The 23,253-nt window shown below is 44.2% G+C and overlaps 1 protein-coding gene across 2 annotated transcripts in view; it reads left to right on the forward strand.

The window, feature by feature from the left end:
• Positions 1-23,253, forward strand: part of LOC112224601 (AF4/FMR2 family member 3-like) — a 62,403-nt gene that overhangs the window by 20,705 nt on the left and 18,445 nt on the right. For both annotated transcript variants that reach the window (XM_042319869.1, XM_042319870.1), the window contains 5 exons: positions 16,767-16,841; positions 16,951-16,978; positions 18,215-18,272; positions 19,394-19,445; positions 21,716-21,753. In XM_042319869.1, the coding sequence (XP_042175803.1) occupies positions 16,767-16,841; positions 16,951-16,978; positions 18,215-18,272; positions 19,394-19,445; positions 21,716-21,753 (251 nt within the window). The remainder of the gene's footprint in view (positions 1-16,766; positions 16,842-16,950; positions 16,979-18,214; positions 18,273-19,393; positions 19,446-21,715; positions 21,754-23,253) is intronic.

Raw genomic sequence — 23,253 nt, forward strand, 5'->3', positions numbered from 1 at the left:
TCTCTCTGCTGTTCTGACATCTCTATCTACATGTCCATCTCTCTGCTGTTCTGACACAGCTCTATCTACATGTTCATCTCTCTGCTGTTCTGACACATCTATATCTACATGTCCATCTCTCTGCTGTTCTGACACATCTCTATCTACATGTCCATCTCATGTTCATCTCTCTGCTGTTCTGACACATCTCTATCTACATGTCCATCTCTCTGCTGTTCTGACACAGCTCTATCTACATGTCCATCTCTCTGCTGTTCTGACACAGCTCTATCTACATGTCCATCTCTCTGCTGTTCTGACACATCTCTATCTACATGTCCATCACTCTGCTGTACTGACACATCTCTATCTATGTTCATCTCTCTGCTGTTCTGACACAGCTCTATCTACATGTTCATCTCTCTGCTGTTCTGACACATCTCTATCTATGTTCATCTCTCTGCTGTTCTGACACAGCTCTATCTACATGTCCATCTCTCTGCTGTTCTGACATCTCTATCTACATCTTCATCTCTCTGCTGTTCTGACACATCTCTATCTACATGTTCATCTCTCTGCTGTTCTGACACAGCTCTATCTACATGTTCATCTCTCTGCTGTTCTGACACATCTCTATCTATGTTCATCACTCTGCTGTTCTGACACATCTCTGTCTATGTTCATCACTCTGCTGTACTGACACATCTCTATCTACATGTTCATCACTCTGCTGTTCTGACACATCTCTATCTATGTTCATCTCTCTGCTGTTCTGACACAGCTCTATCTCATGTCCATCTCTCTGCTGTTCTGACACAGCTCTATCTACATGTCCATCTCTCTGCTGTTCTGACACATCTCTATCTACATGTCCATCTCTCTGCTGTTCTGACACAGCTCTATCTCATGTCCATCACTCTGCTGTCTGACACATCTCTATCTATGTTCATCTCTCTGCTGTTCTGACACATCTCTATCTACATGTCCATCTCTCTGCTGTTCTGACACAGCTCTATCTACATGTCCATCTCTCTGCTGTTCTGACACATCTCTATCTACATGTTCATCTCTCTGCTGTTCTGACACATCTCTATCTACATGTCCATCTCTCTGCTGTTCTGACACATCTCTATCTACATGTCCATCTCTCTGCTGTTCTGACACATCTCTATCTACATGTTCATCTCTCTGCTGTTCTGACACATCTCTATCTACATGTTCATCTCTCTGCTGTTCTGACATCTCTATCTACATGTTCATCTCTCTGGTCGTCTGACACATCTCTATCTACATGTCCATCTCATGTCCATCTCTCTGCTGTTCTGACATCTCTATCTACATGTTCATCTCTCTGCTGTTCTGACACATCTCTATCTACATGTCCATCTCTCTGCTGTTCTGACACATCTCTATCTACATGTCCATCTCTCTGCTGTTCTGACACAGCTCTATCTACATGTTCATCTCTCTGCTGTTCTGACACATCTCTATCTACATGTTCATCTCTCTGCTGTTCTGACACATCTCTATTTAAATGTTCATCTCTCTGCTGTTCTGACACAGCTCTATCTACATGTTCATCTCTCTGCTGTTCTGACACATCTCTATTTAAATGTTCATCTCTCTGCTGTTCTGACACAGCTCTATCTACATGTTCATCTCTCTGCTGTTCTGACACATCTCTATCTACATGTTCATCTCTCTGCTGTTCTGACATCTCTATCTACATGTTCATCTCTCTGGTCTTCTGACACATCTCTATCTACATGTCCATCTCTCTGCTGTTCTGACACATCTCTATCTACATGTTCATCTCATGTTCATCTCTCTGCTGTTCTGACACATCTCTATCTACATGTTCATCTCTCTGCTGTTCTGACACATCTCTATCTACATGTTCATCTCTCAGCTGTTCTGACATCTCTATCTACATGTTCATCTCTATGGTCTTCTGACACATCTCTATCTACATGTCCATCTCATGTTCATCTGTCTGCTGTTCTGACACATCTCTATCTACATGTTCATCTCTGCTGTTCTGACACATCTCTATCTACATGTTCATCTCTCTGCTGTTCTGACACATCTCTGTCTATGTTCATCACTCTGCTGTACTGACACATCTCTATCTATGTTCATCTCTCTGCTGTTCTGACACAGCTCTATCTACATGTCCATCTCTCTGCTGTTCTGACACAGCTCTATCTACATGTCCATCTCTCTGCTGTTCTGACACAGCTCTATCTACATGTCCATCACTCTGCTGTACTGACACATCTCTATCTACATGTCCATCTCTCTGCTGTTCTGACACAGCTCTATCTACATGTTCATCTCTCTGCTGTTCTGACACATCTCTATCTACATGTCCATCTCTCTGCTGTTCTGACACATCTCTATCTACATGTCCATCTCATGTCCATCTCTCTGCTGTTCTGACATCTCTATCTCATCTTCATCTCTCTGCTGTTCTACATCTCTATCTCATGTTCATCTCTCTGCTGTTCTGACACAGCTCTATCTACATGTTCATCTCTCTGCTGTTCTGACACATCTCTATCTATGTTCATCTCTCTGCTGTTCTGACACATCTCTGTCTATGTTCATCACTCTGCTGTTCTGACACATCTCTATCTATGTTCATCACTCTGCTGTCTGACACATCTCTATCTATGTTCATCTCTCTGCTGTTCTGACACATCTCTATCTACATGTCCATCTCTCTGCTGTTCTGACACAGCTCTATCTACATGTCCATCTCTCTGCTGTTCTGACACATCTCTATCTACATGTCCATCTCTCTGCTGTTCTGACACATCTCTATCTACATGTCCATCACTCTGCTGTACTGACACATCTCTATCTACATTCATCTCTCTGCTGTTCTGACACAGCTCTATCTACATGTCCATCTCATGTTCATCTGTCTGCTGTTCTGACACATCTCTATCTACATGTTCATCTCTCTGCTCTTCTGACACATCTCTATCTACATGTTCATCTCTCTGCTGTTCTGACACATCTCTATCTACATGTTCATCTCTCTGCTGTTCTGACACATCTCTATCTACATGTCCATCTCTCTGCTGTTCTGACACATCTCTATCTACATGTCCATCTCATGTCCATCTCTCTGCTGTTCTGACATCTCTATCTACATGTCATCTCTCTGCTGTTCTGACACATCTCTATCTACATGTTCATCTCTCTGCTGTTCTGACACATCTCTATCTACATGTCCATCTCTCTGCTGTTCTGACACATCTCTATCTACATGTCCATCTCATGTTCATCTCTCTGCTGTTCTGACACATCTCTATCTACATGTTCATCTCTCTGCTGTTCTGACACATCTCTATCTACATGTCCATCTCTCTGCTGTTCTGACATCTCTATCTACATGTCCATCTCTCTGCTGTTCTGACACATCTCTATCTACATGTTCATCTCTCTGCTGTTCTGACACATCTCTATCTACATGTTCATCTCTCTGCTGTTCTGACATCTCTATCTACATGTCCATCTCTCTGCTGTTCTGACACAGCTCTATCTACATGTCCATCTCTCTGCTGTTCTGACACATCTCTATCTACATGTCCATCTCATGTCCATCTCTCTGCTGTTCTGACATCTCTATCTACATCTTCATCTCTCTGCTGTTCTGACACATCTCTATCTACATGTTCATCTCTCTGCTGTTCTGACACAGCTCTATCTACATGTTCATCTCTCTGCTGTTCTGACACATCTATCTATGTTCATCACTCTGCTGTTCTGACACATCTCTGTCTATGTTCATCACTCTGCTGTACTGACACATCTCTATCTATGTTCATCACTCTGCTGTCTGACACATCTCTATCTATGTTCATCTCTCTGCTGTTCTGACACATCTCTATCTACATGTTCATCTCTCTGCTGTTCTGACACATCTCTATCTACATGTCCATCTCTCTGCTGTTCTGACACATCTCTATCTACATGTCCATCTCTCTGCTGTTCTGACACAGCTCTATCTACATCATCACTCTGCTGTACTGACACATCTCTATCTATGTTCATCTCTCTGCTGTTCTGACACAGCTCTATCTACATGTCCATCTCTCTGCTGTTCTGACACAGCTCTATCTACATGTCCATCTCTCTGCTGTTCTGACATCTCTATCTACATGTCAATCTCTCTGCTGTTCTGACACATCTCTATCTACATGTTCATCTCTCTGCTGTTCTGACACATCTCTATCTACATGTCCATCTCTCTGCTGTTCTGACACATCTCTATCTACATGTCCATCTCATGTCCATCTCTCTGCTGTTCTGACATCTCTATCTACATGTTCATCTCTCTGCTGTTCTGACACAGCTCTATCTACATGTTCATCTCTCTGCTGTTCTGACACATCTCTATCTACATGTCCATCTCTCTGCTGTTCTGACACATCTCTATCTACATGTCCATCTCATGTTCATCTCTGCTGTTCTGACACATCTCTATCTACATGTTCATCTCTCTGCTGTTCTGACACAGCTCTATCTACATGTTCATCTCTCTGCTGTTCTGACACATCTCTATCTACATGTTCATCTCTCTGCTGTTCTGACATCTCTATCTACATGTTCATCTCTCTGGTCTTCTGACACATCTCTATCTACATGTCTCATCTCTCTGCTGTTCTGACACATCTCTATCTACATGTTCATCTCTCTGCTGTTCTGACACATCTCTATCTACATGTTCATCTCTCTGCTGTTCTGACACATCTCTATCTACATGTTCATCTCTCTGCTCTTCTGACATCTCTATCTACATGTTCATCTCTCTGGTCGTCTGACACATCTCTATCTACATGTCCATCTCATGTCCATCTCTCTGCTGTTCTGACATCTCTATCTACATGTTCATCTCTCTGCTGTTCTGACACATCTCTATCTACATGTTCATCTCTCTGCTGTTCTGACACATCTCTATCTACATGTTCATCTCTCTGCTGTTCTGACACATCTCTATCTACATGTCCATCTCTCTGCTGTTCTGACACATCTCTATCTACATGTCCATCTCATGTCCATCTCTCTGCTGTTCTGACATCTCTATCTACATGTTCATCTCTCTGCTGTTCTGACACATCTCTATCTACATGTTCATCTCTCTGCTGTTCTGACACATCTCTATCTACATGTCCATCTCTCTGCTGTTCTGACACATCTCTATCTACATGTCCATCTCATGTCCATCTCTCTGCTGTTCTGACATCTCTATCTACATCTTCATCTCTCTGCTGTTCTGACACATCTCTATCTACATGTTCATCTCTCTGCTGTTCTGACACATCTCTATCTACATGTTCATCTCTCTGCTGTTCTGACATCTCTATCTACATGTTCATCTCTCTGCTGTTCTGACATCTCTATCTACATGTTCATCTCTATGGTCTTCTGACACATCTCTATCTACATGTCCATCTCATGTTCATCTGTCTGCTGTTCTGACACATCTCTATCTACATGTTCATCTCTGCTGTTCTGACACATCTCTATCTACATGTTCATCTCTCTGCTGTTCTGACACATCTCTGTCTATGTTCATCACTCTGCTGTACTGACACATCTCTATCTATGTTCATCTCTCTGCTGTTCTGACACAGCTCTATCTATGTTCATCACTCTGCTGTTCTGACACATCTCTATCTACATGTCCATCTCTCTGCTGTTCTGACACATCTCTATCTACATGTCCATCTCTCTGCTATTCTGACACATCTCTATCTATGTCCATCACTCTGCTGTTCTGACACATCTCTATCTATGTTCATCTCTCTGCTGTTCTGACACATCTCTATCTATGTTCATCACTCTGCTGTTCTGACACATCTCTATCTACATGTTCATCTCTCTGCTGTTCTGACACATCTCTATCTACATGTCCATCTCATGTTCATCTCTCTGCTGTTCTGACACATCTCTATCTATGTTCATCTCTCTGCTGTTCTGACACATCTCTATCTACATGTTCATCTCTCTGCTGTTCTGACACATCTCTATCTACATGTCCATCTCTCTGCTGTTCTGACACATCTCTATCTACATGTCCATCTCATGTCCATCTCTCTGCTGTTCTGACATCTCTATCTACATCTTCATCTCTCTGCTGTTCTGACACATCTCTATCTACATGTTCATCTCTCTGCTGTTCTGACACATCTCTATCTACATGTTCATCTCTCTGCTGTTCTGACACATCTCTATCTACATGTTCATCTCTCTGCTGTTCTGACACATCTCTATCTACATGTCCATCTCATGTTCATCTCTCTGCTGTTCTGACACATCTCTATCTACATGTCCATCTCATGTTCATCTCTCTGCTGTTCTGACACATCTCTATCTACATGTTCATCTCTCTGCTGTTCTGACATCTCTATCTACATGTTCATCTCTCTGCTGTTCTGACACATCTCTATCTACATGTTCATCTCTCTGCTGTTCTGACATCTCTATCTACATGTCCATCTGTCTGCTGTTCTGACACATCTCTATCTACATGTCCATCTCTCTGCTGTTCTGACACATCTCTATCTACATGTCCATCTCATGTCCATCTCTCTGCTGTTCTGACATCTCTATCTACATCTTCATCTCTCTGCTGTTCTGACACATCTCTATCTACATGTTCATCTCTCTGGTCTTCTGACACATCTCTATCTACATGTCCATCTCATGTTCATCTCTCTGCTGTTCTGACACATCTCTATCTACATGTTCATCTCTCTGCTGTTCTGACACATCTCTATCTACATGTTCATCTCTCAGCTGTTCTGACATCTCTATCTACATGTTCATCTCTCTGGTCTTCTGACACATCTCTATCTCATGTCCATCTCATGTTCATCTGTCTGCTGTTCTGACACATCTCTATCTACATGTTCATCTCTCTGCTGTTCTGACACATCTCTATCTATGTTCATCTCTCTGCTGTTCTGACACATCTCTATCTATGTTCATCTCTCTGCTGTTCTGACACATCTCTATCTATGTTCATCACTCTGCTGTTCTGACACATCTCTATCTACATGTTCATCTCTCTGCTGTTCTGACACATCTCTATCTACATGTCCATCTCATGTTCATCTCTCTGCTGTTCTGACACATCTCTATCTATGTTCATCTCTCTGCTGTTCTGACACATCTCTATCTACATGTTCATCTCTCTGCTGTTCTGACACATCTCTATCTACATGTCCATCTCTCTGCTGTTCTGACACATCTCTATCTATGTTCATCACTCTGCTGTTCTGACACATCTCTATCTACATGTCCATCTCATGTCCATCTCTCTGCTGTTCTGACACATCTCTATTTAAATGTTCATCTCTCTGCTGTTCTGACACAGCTCTATCTACATGTTCATCTCTCTGCTGTTCTGACACATCTCTATCTACATGTTCATCTCTCTGCTGTTCTGACATCTCTATCTACATGTCCATCTGTCTGCTGTTCTGACACATCTCTATCTACATGTCCATCTCTCTGCTGTTCTGACACATCTCTATCTACATGTCCATCTCATGTCCATCTCTCTGCTGTTCTGACATCTCTATCTACATCTTCATCTCTCTGCTGTTCTGACATCTCTATCTACATGTTCATCTCTCTGGTCTTCTGACACATCTCTATCTACATGTCCATCTCATGTTCATCTCTCTGCTGTTCTGACACATCTCTATCTACATGTTCATCTCTCTGCTGTTCTGACACATCTCTATCTACATGTTCATCTCTCTGCTGTTCTGACATCTCTATCTACATGTTCATCTCTCTGGTCGTCTGACACATCTCTATCTACATGTCCATCTCATGTCCATCTCTCTGCTGTTCTGACATCTCTATCTACATGTTCATCTCTCTGCTGTTCTGACACATCTCTATCTATGTTCATCTCTCTGCTGTTCTGACACAGCTCTATCTACATGTCCATCTCTCTGCTGTTCTGACACATCTCTATCTACATGTTCATCTCTCTGCTGTTCTGACACAGCTCTATCTTCATGTCCATCTCATGTCCATCTCTCTGCTGTTCTGACACATCTCTATCTACATGTTCATCTCTCTGCTGTTCTGACACATCTCTATCTACATGTTCATCTCTCTGCTGTTCTGACACATCTCTATCTACATGTCCATCTCTCTGCTGTTCTGACACATCTCTATCTACATGTCCATCTCATGTCCATCTCTCTGCTGTTCTGACATCTCTATCTACATCTTCATCTCTCTGCTGTTCTGACACATCTCTATCTACATGTTCATCTCTCTGCTGTTCTGACACAGCTCTATCTACATGTTCATCTCTCTGCTGTTCTGACACATCTCTATCTATGTTCATCACTCTGCTGTTCTGACACATCTCTGTCTATGTTCATCACTCTGCTGTACTGACACATCTCTATCTACATGTCTATCTCTCTGCTGTTCTGACACATCTCTATCTACATGTTCATCTCTCTGCTGTTCTGACACATCTCTATCTACATGTTCATCTCTCTGCTGTTCTGACACAGCTCTATCTACATGTTCATCTCTCTGCTGTTCTGACACATCTCTATCTACATGTCCATCTCTCTGCTGTTCTGACACAGCTCTATCTACATGTCCATCTCTCTGCTGTTCTGACACATCTCTATCTACATGTCCATCTCATGTCCATCTCTCTGCTGTTCTGACATCTCTATCTACATCTTCATCTCTCTGCTGTTCTGACACATCTCTATCTACATGTTCATCTCTCTGCTGTTCTGACACAGCTCTATCTACATGTTCATCTCTCTGCTGTTCTGACACATCTCTATCTATGTTCATCTCTCTGCTGTTCTGACACATCTCTGTCTATGTTCATCACTCTGCTGTTCTGACACATCTCTATCTATGTTCATCACTCTGCTGTACTGACACATCTCTATCTATGTTCATCTCTCTGCTGTTCTGACACAGCTCTATCTACATGTTCATCTCTCTGCTGTTCTGACACATCTCTATCTATGTTCATCTCTGCTGTTCTGACACATCTCTATCTACATGTTCATCTCTGCTGTTCTGACACATCTCTATCTACATGTTCATCTCTCTGCTGTTCTGACACATCTCTATCTACATGTTCATCTCTCTGCTGTACTGACACATCTCTATCTATGTTCATCTCTCTGCTGTTCTGACACAGCTCTATCTACATGTCCATCTCTCTGCTGTTCTGACACATCTCTATCTACATGTCCATCTCATGTCCATCTCTCTGCTGTTCTGACATCTCTATCTACATGTTCATCTCTCTGCTGTTCTGACACATCTCTATCTACATGTTCATCTCTCTGCTGTTCTGACACATCTCTATCTACATGTTCATCTCTCTGCTGTTCTGACACATCTCTATCTACATGTCCATCTCATGTTCATCTCTCTGCTGTTCTGACACATCTCTATCTACATGTCCATCTCATGTTCATCTCTCTGCTGTTCTGACACATCTCTATTTAAATGTTCATCTCTCTGCTGTTCTGACACAGCTCTATCTACATGTTCATCTCTCTGCTGTTCTGACACATCTCTATCTACATGTTCATCTCTCTGCTGTTCTGACATCTCTATCTACATGTCCATCTGTCTGCTGTTCTGACACATCTCTATCTACATGTCCATCTCTCTGCTGTTCTGACACATCTCTATCTACATGTCCATCTCATGTCCATCTCTCTGCTGTTCTGACATCTCTATCTACATCTTCATCTCTCTGCTGTTCTGACACATCTCTATCTACATGTTCATCTCTCTGGTCTTCTGACACATCTCTATCTACATGTCCATCTCATGTTCATCTCTCTGCTGTTCTGACACATCTCTATCTACATGTTCATCTCTCTGCTGTTCTGACACATCTCTATCTACATGTTCATCTCTCAGCTGTTCTGACATCTCTATCTACATGTTCATCTCTCTGGTCTTCTGACACATCTCTATCTACATGTCCATCTCATGTTCATCTGTCTGCTGTTCTGACACATCTCTATCTACATGTTCATCTCTCTGCTGTTCTGACACATCTCTATCTACATGTTCATCTCTCTGCTGTTCTGACACATCTCTATCTATGTTCATCTCTCTGCTGTTCTGACACAGCTCTATCTACATGTCCATCTCTCTGCTGTTCTGACACAGCTCTATCTACATGTCCATCTCTCTGCTGTTCTGACACATCTCTATCTACATGTCCATCTCATGTCCATCTCTCTGCTGTTCTGACATCTCTATCTACATCTTCATCTCTCTGCTGTTCTGACACATCTCTATCTACATGTTCATCTCTCTGCTGTTCTGACACAGCTCTATCTACATGTTCATCTCTCTGCTGTTCTGACACATCTCTATCTACATGTTCATCTCTCTGCTGTTCTGACACATCTCTATCTACATGTTCATCTCTCTGCTGTTCTGACACATCTCTATCTATGTTCATCACTCTGCTGTTCTGACACATCTCTGTCTATGTTCATCACTCTGCTGTCTGACACATCTCTATCTATGTTCATCACTCTGCTGTTCTGACACATCTCTATCTACATGTTCATCTCTCTGCTGTTCTGACACAGCTCTATCTACATGTTCATCTCTCTGCTGTTCTGACACATCTCTATCTATGTTCATCACTCTGCTGTTCTGACACATCTCTGTCTATGTTCATCACTCTGCTGTACTGACACATCTCTATCTACATGTCTATCTCTCTGCTGTTCTGACACATCTCTATCTACATGTTCATCTCTCTGCTGTTCTGGCACATCTCTATCTACATGTCCATCTCATGTCCATCTCTCTGCTGTTCTGACACAGCTCTATCTACATCTTCATCTCTCTGCTGTTCTGACATCTCTATCTACATGTCCATCTCTCTGCTGTTCTGACATCTCTATCTACATGTTCATCTCTCTGCTGTTCTGACACATCTCTATCTACATGTTCATCTCTCTGCTGTTCTGACACATCTCTATCTACATGTTCATCTCTCTGCTGTTCTGACACATCTCTATCTACATGTCCATCTCATGTTCATCTCTCTGCTGTTCTGACACATCTCTATCTACATGTCCATCTCATGTTCATCTCTCTGCTGTTCTGACACATCTCTATTAAATGTTCATCTCTCTGCTGTTCTGACACAGCTCTATCTACATGTTCATCTCTCTGCTGTTCTGACACATCTCTATCTACATGTTCATCTCTCTGCTGTTCTGACATCTCTATCTACATGTCCATCTGTCTGCTGTTCTGACACATCTCTATCTACATGTCCATCTCTCTGCTGTTCTGACACATCTCTATCTACATGTCCATCTCATGTCCATCTCTCTGCTGTTCTGACATCTCTATCTACATCTTCATCTCTCTGCTGTTCTGACACATCTCTATCTACATGTTCATCTCTCTGTCTTCTGACACATCTCTATCTACATGTCCATCTCATGTTCATCTCTCTGCTGTTCTGACACATCTCTATCTACATGTTCATCTCTCTGCTGTTCTGACACATCTCTATCTACATGTTCATCTCTCAGCTGTTCTGACATCTCTATCTACATGTTCATCTCTCTGTCTGTTCTGACACATCTCTATCTACATGTCCATCTCATGTTCATCTGTCTGCTGTTCTGACACATCTCTATCTACATGTTCATCTCTCTGCTGTTCTGACACATCTCTATCTACATGTTCATCTCTCTGCTGTACTGACACATCTCTATCTATGTTCATCTCTCTGCTGTTCTGACACAGCTCTATCTACATGTCCATCTCTCTGCTGTTCTGACACAGCTCTATCTACATGTCCATCTCTCTGCTGTTCTGACACATCTCTATCTACATGTCCATCTCATGTCCATCTCTCTGCTGTTCTGACATCTCTATCTACATGTTCATCTCTCTGCTGTTCTGACACATCTCTATCTACATGTTCATCTCTCTGCTGTTCTGACACAGCTCTATCTACATGTTCATCTCTCTGCTGTTCTGACACATCTCTATCTATGTTCATCACTCTGCTGTTCTGACACATCTCTGTCTATGTTCATCACTCTGCTGTTCTGACACATCTCTATCTATGTTCATCTCTCTGCTGTCTGACACATCTCTATCTATGTTCATCTCTCTGCTGTTCTGACACAGCTCTATCTACATGTCCATCTCTCTGCTGTTCTGACACAGCTCTATCTACATGTCCATCTCTCTGCTGTTCTGACACAGCTCTATCTACATGTCCATCTCTCTGCTGTTCTGACACAGCTCTATCTACATGTCCATCACTCTGCTGTTCTGACACATCTCTATCTACATGTCCATCTCATGTCCATCTCTCTGCTGTTCTGACATCTCTATCTACATCTTCATCTCTCTGCTGTTCTGACACATCTCTATCTACATGTTCATCTCTCTGCTGTTCTGACACAGCTCTATCTACATGTTCATCTCTCTGCTGTTCTGACACATCTCTATCTATGTTCATCACTCTGCTGTTCTGACACATCTCTGTCTATGTTCATCACTCTGCTGTACTGACACATCTCTATCTATGTTCATCACTCTGCTGTCTGACACATCTCTATCTATGTTCATCTCTCTGCTGTTCTGACACAGCTCTATCTACATGTTCATCTCTCTGCTGTTCTGACACATCTCTATCTATGTTCATCACTCTGCTGTTCTGACACATCTCTGTCTATGTTCATCACTCTGCTGTCTGACACATCTCTATCTACATGTCATCTCTCTGCTGTTCTGACACATCTCTATCTACATGTTCATCTCTCTGCTGTTCTGCACATCTCTATCTACATGTCCATCTCATGTCCATCTCTCTGCTGTTCTGACACATCTCTATCTACATGTTCATCTCTCTGCTGTTCTGGCACATCTCTATCTACATGTCCATCTCATGTCCATCTCTCTGCTGTTCTGACACATCTCTATCTACATGTTCATCTCTCTGCTGTTCTGACATCTCTATCTACATCTTCATCTCTCTGCTGTTCTGACACATCTCTATCTACATGTTCATCTCTCTGGTCTTCTGACACATCTCTATCTACATGTCCATCTCATGTTCATCTCTCTGCTGTTCTGACACATCTCTATCTACATGTCCATCTCATGTCCATCTCTCTGCTGTTCTGACATCTCTATCTACATCTTCATCTCTCTGCTGTTCTGACACATCTCTATCTACATGTTCATCTCTCTGGTCTTCTGACATCTCTATCTACATGTCCATCTGTCTGCTGTTCTGACACATCTCTATCTACATGTCCATCTCTCTGCTGTTCTGACACATCTCTATCTACATGTCCATCTCATGTCCATCTCTCTGCTGTTCTGACATCTCTATCTACATGTCCATCTCTCTGCTGTTCTGACACATCTCTATCTACATGTTCATCTCTCTGGTGTTCTGACACATCTCTATCTACATGTCCATCTCATGTTCATCTCTCTCATCTCTCTGCTGTTCTGACACATCTCTATCTACATGTTCATCTCTCTGCTGTTCTGACACATCTCTATCTACATGTTCATCTCTCAGCTGTTCTGACATCTCTATCTACATGTTCATCTCTCTGCTGTTCTGACACATCTCTATCTACATGTCCATCTCATGTTCATCTGTCTGCTGTTCTGACACATCTCTATCTACATGTTCATCTCTCTGCTGTACTGACACATCTCTATCTATGTTCATCTCTCTGCTGTTCTGACACAGCTCTATCTACATGTCCATCTCTCTGCTGTTCTGACACAGCTCTATCTACATGTCCATCTCTCTGCTGTTCTGACACATCTCTATCTACATGTCCATCTCATGTCCATCTCTCTGCTGTTCTGACATCTCTATCTACATCTTCATCTCTCTGCTGTTCTGACACATCTCTATCTACATGTTCATCTCTCTGCTGTTCTGACACAGCTCTATCTACATGTTCATCTCTCTGCTGTTCTGACACATCTCTATCTATGTTCATCACTCTGCTGTTCTGACACATCTCTGTCTATGTTCATCACTCTGCTGTACTGACACATCTCTATCTATGTTCATCACTCTGCTGTACTGACACATCTCTATCTATGTTCATCTCTCTGCTGTTCTGACACAGCTCTATCTACATGTCCATCTCTCTGCTGTTCTGACACAGCTCTATCTACATGTCCATCTCTCTGCTGTTCTGACACAGCTCTATCTACATGTCCATCTCTCTGCTGTTCTGACACAGCTCTATCTACATGTCCATCACTCTGCTGTACTGACACATCTCTATCTATGTTCATCTCTCTGCTGTTCTGACACAGCTCTATCTACATGTCCATCTCTCTGCTGTTCTGACATCTCTATCTACATGTTCATCTCTCTGCTGTTCTGACACATCTCTATCTACATGTCCATCTCTCTGCTGTTCTGACACATCTCTATCTACATGTCCATCTCATGTTCATCTCTCTGCTGTTCTGACACATCTCTATTTAAATGTTCATCTCTCTGCTGTTCTGACACAGCTCTATCTACATGTTCATCTCTCTGCTGTTCTGACACATCTCTATCTACATGTTCATCTCTCTGCTGTTCTGACATCTCTATCTACATGTTCATCTCTCTGGTCTTCTGACACATCTCTATCTACATGTCCATCTCATGTTCATCTCTCTGCTGTTCTGACACATCTCTATCTACATGTTCATCTCTCTGCTGTTCTGACACAGCTCTATCTACATGTCCTACTCTCTGCTGTTCTGACACATCTCTATCTACATGTCCATCTCTCTGCTGTTCTGACACAGCTCTATCTACATGTTCATCTCTCTGCTGTTCTGACACAGCTCTATCTACATGTCCATCTCTCTGCTGTTCTGACACATCTCTATCGACATGTTCATCTCTCTGCTGTTCTGACACATCTCTATCTACATGTCCATCTCTCTGCTATCTAAATGTCCATCTCTCTCTCTCCATACTTTATTTGAATCCACCAATCAAATTACATTTAAAAAGTATCTAAACCTGTCAAAGATCCCGGTATGCATGGACACTCAAATGTATAGAAAGCACCTCCTCCTTCTCCAAACAGCTAGGCTGCCCACGACAACTGAAACACACACACATACGCACATACACACACACCAGATCAGAACAGATAAGGCCTGACCTTTTCCAGAGCCTGTTTCCTGTTTCCTTCTCCTAACATGTTTTGTTTTTGTCAGTCAATCTAATCAGTTGTATGTGATGAGGACTGGAGCAAAGACAGTGTAGTGCCAGATCTCCCTCTGTAGCTGGCCGGCTGGCTTCCTCTTCAGCGCTGGGCTCCTGTATTCAGATAGAACAGACAGTGTACAGTGTACTATCCTGTCTTATAATCACTCCGATGATTATCACCCCGACGATTATCACCCCGACGATTATCACCCCGATCATCACAAACCCTTTCCTTCCTCTGGCAGACCAATGCTTCAGGGACATTGTCGCAAACACACGCACACACACACGTGCACATACCCACATGCACAGGCCCATACACATGCTCACACACACACACACACACAAATATGCACAAAACACACAGAAGTGGATGTACAATACACACAAAGTGTCAGGAAGTGACAGGTTGTCTCTCAAAACACATCCCAGCCACAATAGAGTAAGAACCTGTTTGACACTGTGTATCGGCTGTATCATTACACCTTTGAATTCACACACACACATTGTCCATGGTCTGTCTGTCTGTCTGTTTGTGTGTTTGTGTGTGTGTTTATCACAATCTACATATTTTGCAGACACCCTACAAGCCCTCTCCTCACCCCTCTCATCAACCCTCAGCCCTCTCATCACCCCTCAGCACTCTCATCACCCCTCAGCCCTCTTCTCAACCCTCTCATCACCCCTCCGTCCTCTCATCACCCCTCAGTCCTCTCATCACCCCTCAGCACTCTCATCACCCCTCAGCCCTCTTCTCACCCCTCTCATCACCCCTCAGCCCTCGCATCACCCCTCAGCCCTCTCATCACCCCTCAGCCCTCTCATCACCCCTCAGCCCTCTCATCACCCCTCAGCACTCTCATCACCCCTCAGCCCTCTCATCACCCCTCAGCCCTCTCATCACCCCTCAGCCCTCTCATCACCCCTCAGCACTCTCATCACCCCTCAGCCCTCTCATCACCCCTCAGCCCTCTCATCACCCCTCAGCCCTCTCATCACCCCTCAGCACTCTCATCACCCTCATGTCTTTCAGGTCAAGGGTTAGAGTTAGGACATAACCAATCACACGTTGGTCTAAAGCTAGGTTAAGTTCAATGGCTAAAGCCCATAGTGATGTGGTCCAGGCATTAAGCAGGGAAGTGTAGAGTAATCTGTAACCTGAGTAATCAAGCATTTCGCTACACCCGCAATAACATCTGCTAAACATGTGTATGTGACCAATACAATTTGATTGGATTTGAATGAGTCATAATAAATACCACAACACTCCCTCTAGTGGCATGTTTTAGAATGAGTCATGAGAAATACCACAACACCCCCTCTAGTGGCAGATACCTTCTCTTGGTCAAGATTTCCTCATAGGGCACTGCAGCCTGTACTATGAGTCAACCCCCAGAAGACTCTCATTCTAATACTGCAGAGTGTGTGTGTGTGTGCAGATTCTTCTCTGTAAGCGTGGTAAAGTCTATCCATCTCTGTGACCTCTGACCTCTAAACTTCCTCCCCCCAGGACATGACCCATTCCTGGCCATCCCAGCAACCCTCAGGAGGGAGTCAGGCCCAGCGCTTCCCCTATAACCCTAAGGTAGGGCTGTCTGTGTCTGTGTGTCTGTCTGTGTCTGTCTGTGTCTGTCTGTGTGTGTGTGTGTGTGTGTCTTTAATTTCTCTCTTGCTCTCTCTCTCGCTCTCTTTAGGAAGCAAAGCAGCACACAACTCAGCAAAGTATGTATTCACACTCCAGTGTGTGTTTTTGTCCTGTGTGTATATGTGTGTAACCTTTCCCTGTCATGTTATACCGGATATGTATAGCGTGACAATGTGTGTGTGTCTTCACTCCTGTGTCTCCCTCGTCTCTCTCTCTCTCACCTCTCTCTCACCTCTCCCTCGTCTCTCTCTCACCTCTCTCTCTCTCTCTCTCTCTCACCTCTCTCTCATCTGTGTCTCTCTCTCTCACCTCTCTCTCATCTGTGTCTCTCTCATCTGTGTCTCTCTCATCTGTGTCTCTCTCTCTCACCTCTCTCTCATCTGTGTCTCTCTCTCTCACCTCTCTCTCATCTGTGTCTCTCTCTCACGTCTCTCTCATCTGTGTCTCTCTCTCACGTCTCTCTCATCTGTGTCTCTCTCTCTCACCTCTCTCTCTCTCTCTCTCTCTCTCTCATCTGTGTCTCTCTCATCTGTGTCTCTCTCATCTGTGTCTCTCTCATCTGTGTCTCTCTCATCTGTGTCTCTCTCTCTCACCTCTCTCATCTGTGTGTCTCTCTCTCACCTCTCTCTCATCTGTGTCTCTCTCTCACGTCTCTCTCATCTGTGTCTCTCTCTCACGTCTCTCTCATCTGTGTCTCTCTCTCTCTCACTCTCTCTCTCTCTCTCTCACCTCTCTCTCTCTCTCACTCTCTCTCATCTCTGTGTCTCTCTCTCACCTCTCTCTCATCTGTGTCTCTCTCTCTCACCTCTCTCTCATCTGTGTCTCTCTCTCTCTCACCTCTCTCTCATCTGTGTCTCTCTCTCTCTCACCTCTCTCATCTGTGTCTCTCTCTCTCATCTGTGTCTCTCTCTCTCACCTCTCTCTCATCTGTGTCTCTCTCTCTCATCTGTGTCTCTCTCTCACCTCTCTCTCATCTGTGTCTCTCTCTCTCATCTGTGTCTCTCTCTCTCCTCTCTCTCATCTGTGTCTCTCTCTCTCACCTCTCTCTCATCTGTGTCTCTCTCTCACGTCTCTCTCATCTGTGTCTCTCTCTCACCTCTCTCTCATCTGTGTCTCTCTCTCTCACCTCTCTCTCATCTGTGTCTCTCTCTCACGTCTCTCTCATCTGTGTCTCTCTCTCTCACCTCTCTCTCATCTGTGTCTCTCTCTCACCTCTCTCTCATCTGTGTCTCTCTCTCACGTCTCTCTCATCTGTGTCTCTCTCTCTCACCTCTCTCTCATCTGTGTCTCTCTCTCACCTCTCTCTCTCGCAGCTTGGGAGAATGTGCAGCAGCTGAGGATGACCCAGCCTCACGTGGCGCCTCACAAATCGTAAGTGGGACACGAGAAACATGATCTACCTAAGGTCACCGAACACTGGGGCCATGAGCCGGGCTGTGATCCTCGCTTACACACAAACACGCACGCACACACTTACAAACCGACACACACACACAGAGGGAGTAGTACTAATCGGACAGTTTTAGTTGTGCAGCCAACATGGCATAAAAACACCAGGACACCAGTCCAAAGGTGACCTGACATTTGTGTGAACTTCTTCAGATGCAGAACAGTCTCCTGACTTATTAACTCTTTATATCCTCTGTCAGAGATGACATATCATACATCATTACTGGACTGGATACAGCCTCTGTCAGTCATACCTCATTACCCCCTCACAACTAGACTGGATACAGCCTCTGTCAGTCATACCTCATTACCCCCTCACAACTAGACTGGATACAGCCTCTGTCAGTCATACCTCATTACCCCCTCACAACTAGACTGGATACAGCCTCTGTCAGTTATACCTCATTACCCCCTCACAACTAGACTGGATACAGCCTCTGTCAGTCATACCTCATTACCCCCTCACAACTAGACTGGATACAGCCTTTGTCAGTCATACCTCATTACCCCCTCACAACTAGACTGGATACAGCCTCTGTCAGTCATACCTCATTACCCCCTCACAACTAGACTGGATACAGCCTCTGTCAGTCATACCTCATTACCCCCTCACAACTAGACTGGATACAGCCTCTGTCAGTTATACCTCATTACCCCCTCACAACTAGTCTGGATACAGCCTCTGTCAGTTATACCTCATTACCCCCTCACAACTAGACTGGATACAGCCTCTGTGAGTTATACCTCATTACCCCCTCACAACTAGACTGGATACAGCCTCTGTCAGTTATACCTCATTACCCCCTCACAACTAGACTGGATACAGCCTCTGTCAGTCATACCTCATTACCCCCTCACAACTAGACTGGATACAGCCTCTGTCAGTTATACCTCATTACCCCCTTACAACTAGACTGGATACAGCTTCTGTCAGTCATACCTCATTACCCCCTCACAACTAGACTGGATACAGCCTCTGTCTACTTCATCCTTTCATTTACTTTAGTCTTTCTCTTTACGTATGGTTTTACATTTTTTCCCAGCATGCTCGCTGATGACTTGAAGCTCAGCAGTGACGAGGAGGATGCTGACAAGGTAGGGACGCCCAAGAACATTCTACAAACCTTTCAGAACATTTTCAGCAATATTTCAGACACTCTCTCAGCCCTCCCTCTTTCCTCCCTATCTCCTCCCTCCTTGCACCATTCCTCTCTACTCCCTCCAACACTCCTCTAGCCCCCCCCCCCACACACCTCTACCGTTGGCTTCTACACAGTAAAAGAAAGAAGCCAAACTTGTTTTTTAGTAACAAATAACTTTGTAACTGAGTAACGTGGCTACGTCCCCTATTTAAAGTTGTATTATCTGGAAGGGGTGGGAGGAAGAGAGAATATTGAGAGAGGGGTCGAAGATTGAGAGGGACTCCTGCAGTTTGGTGAGGGGCCAGGCGTGGGGGGACTGGGAGAGAGAGAGAATAGCATGCGAAATGGCTTTTTGAGATAACATTACTACACACAGATCATAAACATAATGTTAGCTAGCGAGCTGTACCTAGAAAACAACTTTCTGACAAATTTAGAAACATATAATACCTGTAGCTAGACTCTTACCTGTATACATGGATGAACACTTCAACCCCTTTGATTAAATAAGACGTCCTGTGTCGTTTCCGTTTTGTTTGTACAGCTTGCTTGGCCCGTTGTGTCAAGTCCCTCTGGTTCACACTGACCGTGTGCATTGCCATAAGAATCATCTTAAGCTTTAGCCCCCACCCAAACTCTGACCATTGTACTCGCCCTAGCAGAGCTATTTTTGGGGGGTTTTTGCCATCATTTATTGACACCGGCCATCTTCAACTGGGTGTTGAGCGTTTGTCACGACTTCCGCTGAAGTCGGTCCCTCTCCTTGTTCGGGCGGCGTTCGGCGGTCGACGTCACCGGTCTTCTAGCCATCGCCGATCCACCTTTCATTTTCCATTTGTTTTGTTTTGTTTTCCCACACACCTGGTTTACATTCCCTCATTACTTGTTGTGTATATAACCCTCTGTCCCCCCCACCCCATGTCTGTGTGGGGTATTGTTTATTATCAGGTGGGTTCGCTTCCGGCTGGTGTACGCCGGGTTTTGTTGTGTTCCGTGCTTTGTGGCAGCCGGTACTTTGTACCTGGTTGTGTGTACTTTGTACTTGGTTGTGTGTACTTTGTACTTGGTTGTGTGTACTTTGTACTTGGTTGTGTGTACTTTGTACTTGGTTGTGTGTACTTTGTGCTTGGTTGTGTGTACTTTGTACTTGGTTGTGTGTACTTTGTACTTGGTTGTGTGTACTTTGTGCTTGGTTGTGTGTACTTTGTACTTGGTTGTGTGTACTTTGTGCTTGGTTGTGTGTACTTTGTACTTGGTTGTGTGTACTTTGTGCTTGGTTGTGTGTACTTTGAACTTGGTTGTGTGTACTTTGTACTTTGTTGTGTGTACTTTGTGCTTGGTTGTGTGTACTTTGTGCTTGGTTGTGTGTACTTTGTGCTTGGTTGTGTGTACTTTGTACTTGGTTGTGTGTACTTTGTGCTTGGTTGTGTGTACTTTGTACTTGGTTGTGTGTACTTTGTGCTGCCTCACTTGTTCTTTGGGCATTTATTTTTTGTGACGCGGTTACGACCTGTTTTAATAATTGCCTGAGTAAAGTGCTTAGTCCACTCATCTCTGCTCTCCTGCGCCTGACTTCCATGCACCAGCTACACCCACCGGTTGACAGCCTTCGTAAATTCATCAGTTATTCTGCGTTCTGGTACACTCAGACGAGAGTGCTCTGAAACAGCTGTTGCAGTGACATTCTATTGAAATGGATACTTTCATAGTGGAGCCTTTTGTTAAGTTTTACTATGCAATACAGTAGACAGGATTACCTTCACATAATGACCAGCTCAAATAGATAGAAGCGTGTTTTAAGGCAGACCAATCCGAACTCATCTCTCAGCATGTCCAGCCCACTCATTATCTCAGCCAATCATGGCTAGTGGGAAGGTTGCTGACTTTCTCTGTCGCTTAATTATCTAGTCTTGTAATTTAATTGTATTTGTATTTACAAACGTCGTACAGGTTTGTAATTAAGGCACATGAATGTTTACAAGATCGAGACGGCATTTCTGCTAAAAAAAACACATTTTGAATTTAAAAAAAGTTCATGTTCAAACGGCTCTCCTGTGAAGTAGTGACATGCACCTAGTTTCCTGAAACGGGTCACATATTGTTTTCACCTATCCAATGGCAGGTCAATATGGGCAGCACAGGGTTAACACTACTTGCTCATGGTTACACGCTAATGAATGATGCCAGTCTCTCTTGTTTCCTTTTCTGTCATCTCTCTACTAGGACCCTGAGCAGTCAGCCTCCTGGACTGGTAACAATAGGTACTAGATGTGTCTACTGCATTGTGTGTGTTTGTCCTTATTGTCTAGTCACTTTTACCCCTACCCACAGTACATGTACATACTACCGCAGTTACCTTGACTACCTTTACTGTAGTTACCTAGACTACCTCGTTCCCCTGCACATTGACTCATTACCAGTGCCCCTTGGATAGAGCCTTGTTTACCGGTACCACTTGGATAGAGCCTCGTTACCGGTACCACTTGGATAGAGCCTCGTTACCGGTACCACTTGGATAGAGCCTTGTTACCGGAACCCCTTGGATAGAGCCTTGTTACCGGAACCCCTTGGATAGAGCCTTGTTACCGGAACCCCTTGGATAGAGCCTTGTTACCGGTACCCCTTGGATAGAGCCTTGTTACCGGTACCCCTTGGATAGAGCCTTGTTATCGGTACCACTTGGATAGAGCCTTTTTACCGGTACCATTTGGATAGAGCCTCGTTACCGGAACCCCTTGGATAGAGCCTCGTTACCGGTACCCGTTGGATAGAGCCTCGTTACCGGTACCCCTTGGATAGAGCCTCGTTACCGGAACCCCTTGGATAGAGCCTTGTTACCGGAACCCCTTGGATAGAGCCTTGTTACCAGAACCCCTTGGATAGAGCCTTGTTAACGGAACCCCTTGGATAGAGCCTTGTTACCGGTACCCCTTGGATAGAGCCTTGTTACCGGTACCCCTTGGATAGAGCCTTGTTATCTGTACCACTTGGATAGAGCCTTGTTACCGGTACCATTTGGATAGAGCCTTGTTACCGGAACCCCTTGGATAGAGCCTCGTTATCGGTACCCCTTGGATAGAGCCTCGTTACCGGTACCACTTGGATAGAGCCTCGTTATCGGTACCCCTTGGATAGAGCCTTGTTATCGGTACCCCTTGGATAGAGCCTCGTTACCGGTACCCCTTGGATAGAGCCTTGTTATCGGTACCCCTTGGATAGAGCCTCGTTACCAGTACCCCTTGGATAGAGCCTTGTTATCGGTACCCCTTGGATAGAGCCTCGTTACCGGTACCCCTTGGATAGAGCCTTGTTATCGGTACCCCTTGGATAGAGCCTTGTTATCGGTACCCCTTGGATAGAGCCTCGTTACCAGTACCCATTGGATAGAGCCTTGTTATCGGTACCCCTTGGATAGAGCCTCGTTACCGGTACCCCTTGGATAGAGCCTTGTTATCGGTACCCCTTGGATAGAGCCTCGTTACCGGTACCCCCTGGATACAGCCTTGTTACCGGTACCACTTGGATAGAGCCTCGTTACCGGTTCCCCTTAGATAGAGCCTTGTTACCAGAAACCCTTGGATAGAGCCTTGTTACCGGAACCCCTTAGATAGAGCCTTGTTACCGGAACCCCTTAGATAGAGCCTTGTTACCGGAACCCCTTAGATAGAGCCTTGTTACCGGAACCCCTTAGATAGAGCCTTGTTACCGGAACCCCTTGGATAGAGCCTTGTTATTGTTCTTTTATTACTATTTCCTTTTTA

This window comes from Oncorhynchus tshawytscha, linkage group LG03 (assembly GCF_018296145.1).
Source record: "Oncorhynchus tshawytscha isolate Ot180627B linkage group LG03, Otsh_v2.0, whole genome shotgun sequence".
Taxonomy (NCBI): Eukaryota; Metazoa; Chordata; class Actinopteri; order Salmoniformes; family Salmonidae; genus Oncorhynchus; species Oncorhynchus tshawytscha.